The sequence below is a fragment of the Caretta caretta genome, chromosome 26 (assembly GCF_965140235.1).
Source record: "Caretta caretta isolate rCarCar2 chromosome 26, rCarCar1.hap1, whole genome shotgun sequence".
Taxonomy (NCBI): domain Eukaryota; kingdom Metazoa; phylum Chordata; order Testudines; family Cheloniidae; genus Caretta; species Caretta caretta.
In genome coordinates this window covers 5,826,794-5,842,452 of record NC_134231.1, presented here as the reverse complement: position 1 = coordinate 5,842,452, position 15,659 = coordinate 5,826,794, and the positions used below count along the sequence as shown (strand labels likewise).

General features: G+C 54.5%; 1 protein-coding gene across 1 annotated transcript in view; it reads left to right on the top strand.

Moving 5' to 3' along the window:
* HR (HR lysine demethylase and nuclear receptor corepressor) overlaps window positions 1-15,659 on the top strand; it is a 47,423-nt gene that overhangs the window by 6,747 nt on the left and 25,017 nt on the right. The window contains 1 exon segment of the mRNA XM_075123373.1: window positions 12,390-13,421. Coding sequence (XP_074979474.1) covers window positions 12,390-13,421 — 1,032 coding nt within the window.

Sequence of the window (15,659 nt, the reverse complement as noted above, 5' to 3'; positions counted from 1 at the left end):
GGGGGAAATCTTGTTGCCGTTTTGCATGGTGAGGAAAGAGAGAGGCAGGGAGAGACTGAATCAGCTGCTGAGATATTGTTCATTAGGTCTGGCCCCAAGGAGCTGGCCTGGGTTGCGCTGTAGGGGGACACGCGTGCGCCTCTCCTCTGCAGAGCCAAGTTTGGGATGCGAGGGGAGTGAATCCATCTCGGAGGAGGGAGAGGGAAAAGGGGTGATGCTGCTCCACCAATGCTTTTGGGAGGGGGGATGTGGTGGGTCAGTTCAGGTCGAGCCAGGCTCAGTGGCCACTTCATCCTTCCCAGCCATCTCTAATGAGCACGTTGTAATAAGGAACAAGCCTTTTGCATTAGAAACTTCAGGGCCTCTCCTGCCATAGATGGGTGCTGGGGTTAGGGCTGGATCTTCCCTTTCCCTCCCTGACACCTCGTCCCTCCCTACTGTCCGCTCCCCAAACTGCAGCCTGTCCGTTGCAGAGCTCCCTCTGAGCCCGAGCGGGTTAGCTGCCCTGGAGTCCCTCATCCATGCCAGAAGGGCGTTTCCTGCTGGGCAATGCTAGCCTGTGTTTCCAGCTCATCCCACACCATTGTTGTGTAGCATGCGAGCCTCGACTCTGCACAGGGCACCCAGGCTTTGGTGCCGAGGGGGTTAAGCAGAGGAGATCACCGAGGTTTCTAATTCGGGAGCTACCGTTTGGTATTAAAGCTCTTCGGCTCACCTTTTTTTAAAAAAACACGGCACCAAACCAGGCAGAACCCACACCTGGGCAGCTGTCGTCTCTCTGTTCTGACCCGGTCCCAGAGCAGCTAAACTAGCCATCGCTGGGGAGCGGCCAGTCGGGTTTCCTCTGACCTGCTCACTGCGCTCGCTCGCTACTCTCTTTTGTATTGGCCCAACTCAGCCCTGGAGTAAGAAGCACAGCACCCCCGTGACTGCTGCAGGGGCTGGGCCTGCTTACCCTAGGGAGGGATTTGACCCAGCTCTGCCTCTTAGAAGCTGTCCAACCGATAAGGGCAAAAGCTTCCCACTGGCTCCCTGATATTCAGTAACCGCCAGTGGCCTGGCAGAACTCAGGCCTAGGGCAAGGCTATTCACAACAAAGCCCCACCCAGGCAGGGCCCAGCTCTCTAGTTCCTGGTCAGATCCAGAGTCGCTCTGAATCGGCTCTTCCAGCTTGGGGGTGGAGGCATCTCTGGGCCAGTGGAAGGTCCCATTCGGGCCCAATGCAGGTTTGCTGGATACCACTGTGTGCAGGAGGTGGGAGGGACAGAGCCGGGGCTGGACGATCTGTTGTTCAGAAGGAGTTGCCACTGATTGGCTCAGAGTAGCCGGTTGGCTTTTCTCTGCTTACCCCAGGCTCTTGGCCCCATTGTGCCGAGACAGACCCCAGTGCCCAGCAAGTGAGTGGGGAATCTGGGACTCAAGGGGGCCCTTCAACCCCAGCCATGTGGCCTTGGGGAGCAAACTGCAGAGAGGAGCCAGCCAAAGGCTCCAGCTGCTAGGAATAGAGCAGAAACAGCCCAAGCTGGGACCTCTGGACATTCAGAGAACTTGCTGCAGTTTCAGCTGGATTCCTTCTGCTTTGTGTGCATACGGGCTGTTTGCACCAACCCTGTCCATTTCAGCCTCACTCCACATCTGCTCCCCTTCTCCCCTCCCCTCTCCCGCCTTCCCTTCCCATTTAACTGATCTCCTCCTAACTCCCTCCCACAGGCCCCCAAAATCATGGCCATTTGCTGCCATCACATTGTTCACTCTGCATGTGTGTTCTTCCCCTTCCCCCACCCGGTGCCTGTCCTGTCCATTGGTTTGTAAACTCTTCGGGGCAAGGACTGTCTGCTTGTCTGTGTTTGCGCAGTGCCTGGCACAGTGGGGCCCCATTCTTGGCTGTTTTTTAGGCACTATCATAATCAACTCGATTTATTAACTAGGCTCCTGGTGCTCTTCTGGCTTCACCAGGGTAATCATTTTACGGCTATCGAGACCTAATTTCCCCTCCACTCCAGGTTTTGTCACAGCTGCAGACCCAGCAGAGTCCTGGGAATTGGCCCTGGCTGTTCTGAGCCCTGTACCAACCTGGCCCTCACCCCACCTTTCTGGGAGAACAAAACTTCCTGGAGTTATGTGACTGCCAACAGGCTGCAGCTGTCCTGGGGAGAGCTGAGGGAGAGAGAGCCTCTTCTCTCCCTCTCCCCCCCCACCACCTTGCATGCCAAAGAAGGAAGCATTGATGCCTCAAGCCAATGCCTGATCCTCTCCCTGATCTCCGGCCCTCCCTTTTGCTGTGGCTCCATCTCTGCAGAAGAATGACTCTTGGAGCGGCTCAACAAGGGCCACACCATGGGGTTGAAAGGGCAGCCCTGCCTGCAGATAGTTGGTGAGCTGTGGCTTGTTTTCACCAAATGCACGCCCAAGTGCCTGAGAGTCTGGTCGCGCCTCCCCTGCGTCGTTGAGTGGTCAGAGACCAGGAGCAATGTTCTCTCCAGCACCTCCGAGTGCGTGGGTTGGTGCGGAGGCTGTTGATGATCTGGTGAGTGCAGGCTTGGGGGAGAGAGTGAGGTGGCAGGAAAGTTGGTGGGGAAGGAATCAAATATTATCTGGCTCCAACGCTTTGCTCAGTCATGAAAGGTCTTGGCAGAGGGGCCATGACCGCCAGAGTCTTGTCTTTGTTTTCTTGGCATGGGGTTGGTGATTTGCTTTTTTTTGTTTTTTTTAATCCTTCCTTTTCTGTTGGGATTGAGTCACTGTGTTTGTTTAACCCTTCTCCAGGGAGGTTCTGGGGCAGCTCAGCATGCTGGGAGGTAGGGCAGCCAGGCTGCTGTGGGCCCGAGTCCAAATGCAGGCGCTGGCTGTCTCTGGCTTTTTATTGGACTTGTTGAGTTCCCGACTTCAAGCAGTCTCCGACATACCCCCGGGGCATGCACGCTACCCAGCCAGCAAACACCCACCCACGCGTGCATGCCAGGGCATGCCCATGCTGGCACCCACACTGGCATGCACACACAAACAGGTGCCTACGTGCATAGATGGATACACAAGGACGTATAGCCTGACATGGACACGGAAGGTGACCCACCGACGAAGACTTGCACGGTTTGGTACATACGCTTCCATCATATGGGTACACAGCACTCTGCCATAGGCCCGCATGCAAATGTTGGGGACATGCACATGCTCGCTCATATTATTTATTTACGTACTCAGTGCTCGTGAGGCGCTAGGGCGCTTTGTGGCCACAAAAGAAGACGGGTCTCTGTCCCCGAGAATTTAGTCTCGATGGATAGCTTGCAGCCAAGGGAGAGGGGAAATCCAGTCTGACGTATGTATAAAGATCCCAGTCGTTGCCCTGGTATCTGACGGACGTGCACACACATGCTTGGACCCGTGAAGAGCTGCGAAGGTTATTTCCTACCATGATGTCTTTTTTCTCTCTCCCCTGTCTCCTCTTTCCCAAGGATATACTGAAGTGTTGAGGCTGTAGCTAGGGGATGTGTGTTCTCCTCTGTAGGGGGCATGGTTTATGCACGCATTGCTAGAGGGCCTGTACCCCCCCACCCCCCCCCGTTGGGCATGCGGGTAGGAGATGTGCGTGCGTCTGTGTCCCCCTGTTGGGTATGTTGCTATGGGGTGCATGTTCATTTGGGGCATCGCTAGTGGACCCCTATGTTCTTTGGGTGTGTTGCTAGGGAACGTGTGTCCGTTCTGAGGAGGCTGCTAAAGGGGTGGCTCTGGCACTGGTCGTTGCTATGGGAACTGGAGTTAGTTCCCCTCTTGCTCTCTCCCGCTTTCATATAGACCAGGTTTAGATGCTCCGTGGTCCCGTGCCAGGTCCAGAACCCACCTTTCCCCACTCCTTCCCCACAGAGCCTTGTCAGTGCTCTGGCACCCAGCCCAGCCCGGCTAGATTCAGGAAGGGTTAGTAATCATGCTGCTCCTCACACACAAGACCAGACCACACAGCAGCTGCTGAGCTTTAAGGAGGCGGCCTGTGGCCACAGCCATGTCCTCCCCTCACCCTCCCACCGCCCCCCCAGAGTGCCACCCACCAAAGGCCTCCCCTGCTCCTCGAGATGAGCACCCACTGCTGCAATTACCTCCAGAGGTGACTGCGCATAGAGGAGGTAGAGGGGGGCTGAGTGGGGCTGAGTGGCATATGTAACTGCTTGGCTGTTGTGTTTATATAACGTGGTGGGGGGTAAGGAAACCCCCACGCTCTACATAAGCCTAACAGTAACTCTCCCCACAAGTCCAGCATCATTTCCCTGCAAATACACTGAGCACCGGGCACTTTCATGGGTGTGGATCGGACAACTGCGGCCTTGTTGGCTCTGCCTGGATATTCAAGTCCCCACGGTATTTTCCTTAAGCGCTGGGCTTTGAGCCGGTGTCCCAGATTCCCAGCTGTTAGAGAAGATGCTGTGGCTGCTGCCCTCCAGCCCAGAAGTGGCTGCATTTCCCTGGCGTCCTCTGTATAGAGTAGCAAAGGGCGATGGCAGGGTCTCTCAAACTGAGGGTCGGGACCGCTCAGGGGGTCTTGAGGATATTACGTGGGGGGTCGCAAGCTGTCAGCCTCCACCCCAAACCCCGCTTTGCCTCCGGCATTTATAATGGTGTTAAATATATAAAAAAGTGTTTTTAATTTATAAGGGGGGTCACACTCAGAGGCTTGCTATGTGAAAGGGGTCACCAGTATAAAAGTCTGAGAACCGCTGGGCTATGGCTTCCTGTGGGGAGAAAGGGCCTAGAGGGAACACAAGATATTTATCATTATTACTTATTAGCATTAGCCACAAATATGAGCATGTGTTCATGGTGCCTGTGTGAATATTTGTCAAAGTTCAGGTGTATGTCAGTGCTCATGCGTATAAACTGTGTGTCTGCGAGAGAGTCAGAAAATATGTGTTTATGAAATATGGGGCTTGTATATGTTATGTGCATGTCTCTCTGCCTCCGTCCATCTCTTTCTGTGTGAGTGGATGTGTGCATTTGTATATATGTATGCCTGGGTGAGTGTGCATGCATGTTTGTATATATACATATGTCTCTGAGGGTGCAGGTTTATTTCTCCCCCAACCCCAGCCCCCACTGTTCCTCAGACGTTCTTGTCAACTGCTGGAAATGGCCCACCTTGATTATCTCCCCCTCCCCCCCACCCACTCTCCTGCTGGTATTAGCTCACCTTAAGTGATCACTCTCCTTACAGTGTGTATGGTAACACCCATTGTTTCATGTTCACTATGGTATATAAATCTCCCCACTGTATTTTCCACTGAATGTATCCGATGAAGTGAGCTGTAGCTCACAAAAGCTTATGGTCAAATAAATTTGTTAGTCTCTAAGGTGCCACAAGTCCTCCTTTTCTTTTTTCAGGTATGCATATGTTATTATTTATTGTTTGTGTCATGGTAGCACCTCCAGGACTGTGCTAGGCATTGTACAAAGACATCATGAAAAGACGGGATCTTGCTGTGTATTTATATAGATATGTCCGTTTGAGTGTGCGTGGATGCACGGTGTGTATAGGGGTGTAATTTTTGTGTGTGTGAATGAACCCTTTGGGCAAAAAGGTCCAAGAAAACATTTCATGCGTTAGCCTGGCTACAATGTTTCCTCTTCTTTACTCCCACGCGTCCGTCAGTCCTCACCGCACTTTCCTTGGCGCTGGGGGAGATAATGCTTCCTAAGACACTCTTCATAACTGCCTCATGCTCTTGATTAAAAATCCCGAGCTGCCAGAATCTCCTTTCAAAATCGCAAGCTTTCTTTCCATCCCAATTGTTTGGTGAGATGCTAAGTTTTTGCAAACTCCAGCTCATTTCTTGTAAGAAAGAGGCACTCTACCCAACTAGAAGGCATGTGTGCGTGCGTGCGTGTGTGCGTGCACGCATGTGTGTATGTCTTTTGCAGGAAAGGAACTGCATGGAGGAAATGGGAGCAAGGGGTAGGATCTTGGTTTAGTGGGATACAGGTAAAGATCAGGCAAAACCAAGGGGAGGTGTGGGGGTTTGCAAAACCCTACTGGTTGGGTTTTGAGGTTGCAAAATGAAATGTAGCATGGGGGTTCATTTCCAGGTCCTGTTTAACTTCACCCTAGTTCTTCAGGACAGTGGGTTAAATCATCCCAGGTTTTGTCCATCTTTCTGGAGATGAGGGGGGGGTGGGATTTTGGAATTGGGGTGCATACCACAGCATGTGTGGGCACACCCCATTTGCTGGCGTTTCCATTGGGGAAAATTCATTATGGGAGAATGAGCTCCTCTTGAATCCCACACCATATCCCCTTCTCCGCCCCCCAAACCCAAACCCAGGTCTGCAGTTTGTAAATTTCCTTTATCTTTATAATAGGACAGCTCCAAATCCTGGATTCCCCCTCACCCTAAACTGTGCAGGGAGGAATGAGGGGGCAGGGGTGCTGCTGAGATCCAGCGCTGGAGGTTTCTGAGAACAGGTTGTTACACATTTGTCAGGGATGGGGTAGGTTTACTTGGTCCAGCCTCCACCCAGGGGGGCTGGGCGAGATCATCTCTGGAGTCCCTTCCAGCCCCATGATTGTATGAACATTGTGGTTTGGGCCTGTCTCTTGGTCATGCAAAGTAACCAAAGAGCTTGAAAGGGACAGTGGATTGCAAACCATTTGGGGAATCCGGGAGCAAATCAGCATGAATGTGCTTGGGAGTTTGAACCTGGGGCAGCTCCAAAAAGTCGCTGTGGGAAAAGAGCGAGAGAAATGGACAGATTCCGGGACGTTTGAATTCAGCTGGCAGAGAAATAGCTGGGGGCGGGGTAATGAACTCATGTTCTAACCCATCCCCACCGACAGATTTCTAGGGAGGGGAGTTTTAGAAATATATCCTGTTGTGATTAGACAATCCAGTCTCCTGTCTGTTTCCTATGTACCGAGGGAGAGGGGGGCATGAGCATTGAAAGGGAAGAATTTTTGTGCTGATGAAAGTGAGGGTCTTACAAATGCTGTGAAAGTTTCCCCATCCCATGGTTCCCATTTTTATTTGCCCGTCCCATTCTGCCGGTGATCTTCAATCCTACCCTTCAACACCCCCTGTCATTCTAGTCCTGGCCTCCCCACCCCATTCTGCCAGTGCCCCCCACATTCTAGTCCGTAGTGACCCCTGCATTCCAGTCCTTCCCTCTTCCATTCGGGGCCCTGTCGCTCCTTGGCCATACACTGCCCTTTCCCCCAGTTCTGGGGCTGCCGAGCTCGGCATTTCTGATTGCTAGGCTCTTTGGTTCCGCTTTGCCCATGGCAGGGTGTGGCATCCGGAAGGTTGAGATCTGGCCCAACCTAACTCTCTCATCAGGAGCCTACACCTTGACACTGAGCTGGGAGGCTGGTGCTGGGAACAAAAAGAGCTTTCTTGGAGCAGAGGAGAGTGAGTAACTGGGCATACCTGCCCCAGGTTGGCAAAGAGGCCAGACAAGCACGACGCAGATGCTACCTTGGCAGGAGCCCACAGGGGCAGGGAGGAGCTCGGAGTAATTTGCTCATGCGTCCCCTCATTATTTCGGATGAGTAACTGGAGGAGTTCTCTTCTGGTACGGAGCCCTCGGAGGCTGCAGTCTCCCTTCTCTGCGGGTGGCTGGAGTCTGGGGAGCAGAGCTCCCCAAATTCCTCTTCTCCTGTCTCTGCCAGAAGATATCTGAGGCTGGATGGCCCTCAGGCGTGAGGGAGTCCCCTCTCTCTTTCTCCTCTCCCTTTTCATAGCTTTCCCTGTAACAGTTCTTTCCCCATAGCTCACCACCCCAGAGCACACTTGGAGAGAGACTTAATCAAAGGACTTTTGGAAGGAACACTACTGAGACTCACAAACCAATGGATCAAGAAATCCAGCTCCAGAATTCAGAGAAGAACATCCAAGGAGCCCTTCGGGTAGCTTTCTGCCTGCTTCAAATCCCAGAGCCAGATCCCTTTAGTCAATGGATCTAGAGTCTCTCAATCTGTCTAGCCTCTTGAAGACACTGTCCTTGGCTTAGGTCCATATTGTGGAGCCACTGAGTTCCAAGCCCTGCTCCCTGATCCTTCAAAACTGCAGCCTGTTGTTACGGAGTGCCGCATTCCACCAGCTGGGATATGATGGAAGTGGAAACTGAATAAGGGTCATGCATGGAGCTCCCTAAATGAATCAGCTCAGCACCATCACAGGTGATTACTCGAGGTGTTAATAGCAATAGCTTGTGACTTAAATGGAGGTGGGACTGTGTGGGCTGGGGGATTCGGGGTGGGCTAAAGAGCCTTTGGCTTTTAGGCTGTTGGTTCTGATCCAGCCCAGAGGAAAGCTGTTACCATCTGCAGCCTCTTTGGTGGTCTATCTGCTCTCCCAGCAGTCTGTCTCAGGTCTCTGGGCATTTCAATGTAATAAACTGGTTGAATTTCCCAGGGGAGAAGTGCCCCCAATACAAAGCCACCCCTGCAGCTGGCAACATTGGGCAGTTTGAGCAGGGCGAGAGTCAAAGCTGGACTGGGCCATGGTGACCAAACTCCGCTTTTGCCCCTAGAGGTGTGGGGGAAGGTTGCTCAGCACCTGCCCGGTGTAGACCTGTCCTGCCAATAAACAGCAGGGTCAGCCTCCAGGATTACAGCCAATGTAAACACAGTTCACTGGGCAAGCAATGGGAAAGGAGAGACACCCTCAGCCCCATGGTAATGGAACCGGGGGCTGAGGGAGAGCCCAGCAAGCAGGATAGGATGGACAGCTGGGCGGTGAAATGGATTTCGATGCTCATGGTGTTTTGAACCAAGAACCAGGCGGGGACAATGCTGGGTGGGGCAAGCAAGAGAAGGCCAGGGGTCTACTCACAGACTCCAGGCAGCTCCGCATGCCCCCACAACAGCTGTGTCCGGAGAGCTGCCCTCCCTACTCTGGCTTCTGCTGAGACCATGGGGTTGCTGCAGTATGCTCCTGTCTAGGCAGCCAAAAGACTTCTGCTAACCCATTCTCCCCCAAACCCATTCCACCCATGGCACAGGGGATCCAACCCAGCTTTGTCCTGCCTCGTTCCCCCAGAAGAGCCCCCACAGGCTCATGTGAGATTCCCCTCCCCCCCACCATCGCCACCTCCTTTTAACTCCATTGGATAAGGGGGCTCTGCGGAGGGCAAGAATAGGAGGCAATGCTAAGGGCTGCCCTTGCTGAATGGGGCTGGCTGACGCTTCTGCCAGTGCGACTGCCTCCCAGGCTCTGGCATCATGCAGAGACGGTTGGGCACAGACTGCAGGTCTGTGCCAAGCCGGCTGGGCGCCAGCTGCGTAAGCTGGTCAGAGACGTACAGTACATTCCTCCCCTGGCAGAGGTGGGGCCCCCCCCGTGTGACAACAGCAACTGGAACAGAACTTTGATCTCCTTGTGATCCCAGGGCATGGCAGGAATCTCAGCAGGGCAGAATGGCCCAGACTGAATGTTAGCAAAGAGAAAGGCACGGATGGACCTCTGGGTATTGCTGTGCAGCCTCTCTCACTTGGTTCCCCAGCTTGGGAAATTGCCAATCTTCTGCCCATCTGCTCCTGTGAGCGGTTAGACAACAGCTGCCATGCACCCTAGAGGTGGCTGCATTTCACTAGCTGTTGCAGACATAGAGTTACATTCGCCCCTCTGTTTCGCTGGCTTCTATCACCTGGTTTCTGAAGCTTCACCCGTAGCTGCACTGGGCGGGGGGAGTGAGGCAGCTTTGGGGGGCGTGGGGTCATGGCACGTCCAGGTGCTGCAGCCCCTCCTCTGCCAGAGGGTGCCACTGGCAACCGGTGCAGTCCCAGAACAGGTCGCTCTGGAGAGGGAAGGGGTGTGCAGCAGGGCCCCTCAACGAAGTACATCTCCTGGGGAGTTTCTAGCAGCACACTCTGAATCTGCTCTTCCCTAGTATAACCACCCACCTCTGGGAAACACCAGCAGCCTTCGCCCGGGGGTGAATACGTGGGTGGGGCACGCGGACTCGCTGGCACAGGGAGTTGGAATCTGCCTCTCTCCCTGCCAGTGGGGGTGGATCCAGCCGCTGCGGAGCTGCTCGGTGCCAATAGGGTCCTTTGGGACTAGAGATGCTACAGAAGTGAGCCAGTGGTATCAATGCTGCGTCTGTGCGCAGAGAGCTGGCCTGGGATAATGGGGGCCAGGAGGAATCATGTGTGTAGAACTTCCTGCTTCCGCAAAATGCTTTCTCCAGCTCCTTTCCTCCGCCCACTCCCATGGCTCCTGGCATCTGACTGACGCCTCATGCTCTCAGGACTCGGGTTATTCATGCATGTCGTGCTCTCTGGCAGTTCATGCTGTGGGGCTGAGCTCTGGGAGCCCAGCAGCGGGCTCTTCTGGGCTCGGTTGGTCCTTCTTTCTCTGCCCATGCCCCAGCCGCGATCTTGCATGGAGCATCACCACTTAATAGGTGCAACAATGGGCTGAAAGCGTTGTAAGGGGCATAGCATCAGCTGGTCAGCAAGAGCAGGGGGTTGGGAGCCAGGACTCCTGGGTTCTGTTCACACCTTTGAGAGAGTGTGTTGTCTAGTGGTTAGAGCAGGGGGGCTACGAGTCAGGATTTATGGGTTCTGTTCCCAGCTCTACCAAATCACATCACCCTGTGCCTCAGTTTTCCCATTCCCCAGGTAATGATACTGACCTTAGAGGGGTGCAGTACACGAATGTTTGTAAAGCCTTTTTAGATGCTATTGAAGTGCAGAGGTTTGTTGGCATATTGTCTTCTCTAGGAGGCATGTAGGGAGGATTAATTAGATAATGGATACTGCGTGCTCTATAAATGCTAGATTAGTATTGCAATGCGGTATCAGCGGATCACGCTGCGATGATTGCATGGCTGTCTGCAACTCGACACAATACCTCCTCTTCCCCCCACTCGCCCTGTTGCTAGGGCCGGTGGAAGGGCTAAAGAGGGTCGTGGGGAGACATCTGTGCCTCTCTAACCTTCCTTGTCCTCCCACTTGCCTCCCTAGCTGCTGGGCTGAAACCCAGAGGTGGCATCATGGTCTTGTGGTTAGAACTTGAAACTGTGAGTCAGGAGAAATGGGCTTTATTCCCAGCTCAGGGAGGGAGCTGGGTCTAGTAGTGGGAGCAGGGTGCTTTGAGTCAGGACTGCTGGCGTCTCTTTCCAACTCGGGCAAGGGGGTGTGGTGTCATTGTTGGAGCAGGGCAGCGAGGGCTAGGATTCCTGGGTTCAGTTCCCAGCTCAGGGAGGAGAGTGTGAGCTGATTGGAGCTGGGGCCTGTGACTCAGGAGTCCTGGGTTCTGCTCCCAACTTTGCTACTGATTTGTGGTGTGCAAGCTACTGCCGCTCTCTGCCTCAGTTTCCCGATCTCTGAATGTTGCTCTAGTTTGGCTGCATGTGTAAGTAAAGTGCACTGAGATCTGGAGTGGGGAACAAGCACATGCTATTTGTTCCTGCCCGTGTGGCTCATGGTTCCCTGTCCTGCTTCCTATGGGGAACCCATCAGTGATGGGGATGGTGCTCCGTTCACACGGACCCCAGCAGAGCTACTCTCAGGCCCGCTTGCTGTCCTACAGGCTCAGGCCACATCCCGCTGTTCTCAAAGGGTGGAGGTAAAGAACTTGCTATCTGGAATGGGTGAGGTGGTGCATGGTCCCTGAGGTCATGAGCTCCATAGGGGACTGCACGGCTTGCTTCTCAGGGTGTGGGCAATGCATGGGACGCCATGTGCTCTGTGCAGAGGACACTCCCTGATGCCATATGGCTGCTGCACGGACTGTGTTTGTGCTGCAGAGGGTGGTGTGTACACACGCCCTGGGGTGGTAGGGTGGGGCCATGTGCGTGTGTGTGTGTCTCCATGGAGAGCTGCCCAGCGTGTTATACAATCTGCTGTCAAGGGAGCTTCAGTTTCAGCATGGGGAGGTTACAAAACATTTCACCCTGCCGTAGCACAGCGATTCAAATGCATTCCCTACGCAGGTCAGGGAAGAGGACAGACGGACCCTCCTCCCCATCCCCCCATGGAGATGAGGGGTCCCTGGGAGAGGGTAGGTCAGAGAGGAAATTGGGAGGTTGAGCAGAGGAGCCACTAGAAATCAGACATGGGCCAGAGCTGCACGGTTTGGTTCTGGATCTGACCTTCACCAAGCTTTGAGGGTGTTGGATCCAGGAGTCGGGATCAGACCCATCCCTGCTAGAAAGCTGGGGGGAGAGGGGGTTATAGCCACAGAACCATTGTCAAAGGGGTGGAAGGAGGAAGAAATGAGCATGAAGCCCGTGGTGCAGATCCTGAGTCGATCTAGAATATAAGCCAGCCCCCATCCCAAACCAACACATCCTCTTCTAGGTCATTAGTAGCTGTGGAAACCTTCAGTGTCTACTGTATGCCGAGTCCCAAGCCCAGCCCAGCACCACTCCCTGCCGTCCTCATGCTGAGTTTTGTTTGCCAACAGGATACAGTGCACCTGGGAGGACAGTCAGCACCACATGACGGGGAACAAACCATGGAGAGTGACGCCAAGAACGGGGAGGCAGCACCAAGATGGAGGAGACCTCAGGGAGGAGCCCAAGAAACCCAGGTGCTAGAGAACATGGTCGGGGCCGCACGCAGGAGCAGAAGTGTGGCGCTGGGGATCCCTTCTAAGAGCTGTCAGGACGGGGTGGACTTGAGCTGCGTGCCTGGGCCCGACTCAGCACTGCGCTCCGGGGAGAAGGCCTCTTTGTGGAAGCACGCCGAGAGGGCGAAGGAGTTCTCTCCATGTCTGAGATGGGGCCGAGAGACCCTCGGGGGGCTGGAGACAGCACTGGACTCTCCATACCATCCTGCCGTTGAAGCAGATTTCTCCAAGCTCATGGAGGCCAGGCACCAGCCCCCCAGGAGGATGCAATCGAAGGAGACACCCGAGTTCCAGCTTCACTCCGAGCCCGAGAACGGGGAGGTAAATATCAGCTGGGCGGAGCAGAATAAAGACAGACCTGGCCCTATGTGGACAGAGGCCATGCTGGCCAGCCAGCTGGCCCTGTACAGCCATGCTTACCACAACTACCCCCTGCCGTTATCTGGGCTGGAAAACCAAAGCCCGGCTGCCACTAACAAACCTTACCGGCTGTCTGAGCAAGACTCCCTCCACTCTGCCAGTCCCTCTGGGGACAGCGCGGGCGATCCCACTTCCTTCCACCACCTGAGCACTCACTGCCCCTTCCTTCTTGAGGCCAAGCTGGCAGAGAGGAACCCCTTCTTGGCTTCCTCCATCGTACCAGCCAGCACTCCAGCTGAGTCTGCCTATGGCAATAGCTTGGCCAGCCTAGCCCTGGCTCACCAGCTCCAGGACTGCCCCTCTGCCTTGGGAGAGGCCCAGTACACTGACCCCGATTGGCATCGGGCACCTTACCCGCGCTCATGGAGCCAGCCGGTGTACCTGGGACCCCATCCAAGAACAAAGACCCCGTCAGCTTTTGAAACCTGCTCCAGCTCAGGAAACAAGGTAAGTGCTTGGAGTCTATACAGCTATTGCTCTTCGTGTTACAGTGGCACCAGGAGGGCGGCCCCAGCTGAGAGCCGTGTGCTAGATGCTGTACAAACACACACTAGTGGCCAGCAGCACCACTGAGAACAATGCTGTTGAGCACTGAGCTCTCCTTTGAACATCTGGCAACAAGAGACAGTCCCTGCCCCAGAGACCTTCCAGTCTAACTAGACAAGACAAGCAGGGAAAGTATGGTTGTTCCCATTTCACAGATGGGGAAACTGAGGTGCAGAGCAATTATGACTCAGCCAAGGTCACTCAGAGAGTCTGTGGCAGAGTCAGGCCCTTTAAATCCCAGCCCAGTTCCTTAACCTCGATTCTATCCTACTAAGCACCCTTAGTTTCACAATCTATTGCATGCTTTTTGGGAGGGGTATTGGAGACATCTTATGTCCTGGGGCTGGAGGTTAGCAGTGGACAAGGTCCCAGCGAGGATGTCCGGGCTCAGGAGTGAATTGCAGACCGGCTCCCTGACCTGCCGTTGGACTGATCTCTTGCTAGAAATGAGCCCAACAATTCGTGCAAAAGCACATGCAGAAAGGGGTGTGCGGAGGCAGGTGACATGGCAGAGGAAGAGGCAGACCTGTGAGTGGGCGTTAGACCTCAGTGGCAACTGAACCCTGGATGCTTTTGTATTCAGAGGATGAATCAGGAAGGTCCTTGCTGGTACCGTTAGGTAGGAGACAACCAGGGATACATGTCTGGGATCAAGTGGACAACATAACCCATTAACTAGGACCCAGAAACAGGGTTCTCCATCGGGAATAGTCTCCTCTGTGCTAGCCCAACCAGCTCTGGACTCTCTCCCTGGGGAGCTGCATAGGGAACAGCCAGGGTCTTAATTCAACCAGCCACTCTAGCACCCAGGATCAGCCAAGCAGCATGTTGCACTGAGCAAGAAACAAGACTAGAGAGGGTTAAACGCCTGTGAGGTCTCCCCAAGAGTAGCAGCCAGCCCGTCACTTTTAAATATGAAAGCAGCTGTTGGTTTGCAGGGTATCCCTGGGGAATATCTGCCTGGTGTCACCGGATCTCCCCCAAGTTGTGCTTGCCCGGGGTGACGAGGCCAGGTCTTGAACCAGCAGTTGGTAGGGGTGCTTGTTAGAGGGAGTGATTCAGGCTCATGGGCTGCTGGGCCTTGCTAAATTTCCAGCAGTGTCTTGTGTCGGGAAATGCTGTTGCTGGAGGCTGCAGACCAGTGATGCCCCCCCCCCCCAAAGGTTTGTGCTTCTGGCTTTTCCGGCTGGTGCTCTCGGCCCCCCTCTCCAGTATGGGGGGTTGGGTCCTTAGCTGGGTGCAGGTGCTTGAAAAGGCTGGAAGCCACTCTCCCAGAACACTTGTCTCGATGCTGCCGCTGACCCCTCTGCACTGCACACAAAGCCTGGTCTGTGGGACCCAGGTTTGTGGACTTGGTGTTTGCATGGGCGCCCACTCTGCATTGTAAACCTTGACTTCCATTGCTGGACCCAGGTCTCACAGCCGCGCTAACGCATCCATGCTGCACTACGCAGACCTTCTGACGTCGGTCTGCGGCTTGAGCTGCAGCCACCCTGCAAAATGACAGGCCTTGGACCCCAGTCCCAGCAGGACTCTGACCTGCTCCCCAGCAGGGTCCTAGAACCCTGGTCCTGAGTCCTTGCTGCCCTAAGTCAGACTCGTCTATGTGTGGATGGAAGTGGGGCTTGAGTCAGAGCCTGGGCTTAGTGTGCAGTGGAGACAGACCCTCCGACGCCGGAGTGTTAGAGACGTCCCAAACAAGATGCGAGCATTTTGAGGAAGTGAGTGAGCCTGGTCTCCAGTGCCCCCTGTCTGACTGCGGGCAGCCCAAGGGGCGATCGCTTAGAAGGGATGTTGTCGGTAGATCAGGAGTAAGAGACGGGACAGTTTGTAGCAGTGGCAGGCCACATCCCTTCAACCTTCTGGCTTGACGCAGACTGAGGGTGAATTCATGGTGCTTTTCTGAGTCGTGCTAATGGGGGTAGAGGCCGGGTGCTTGAGGGTCCCCTGCAGTGCTGCTATGGCCATTGCGAGAGGCTGTCTGGCACTGGGACAGGACACGGACGCCATCTGAGAATGGCAGCTCCTGGGTTTGGACTCCCCTCTGCTGCCTTGGGTGAGTCCCGGGTTAATGCCTCTGTCTGTAAAACTGGGATAATGATGTCATTGACCTGCCTCGCCGAGGGGGCTGCGAAGATT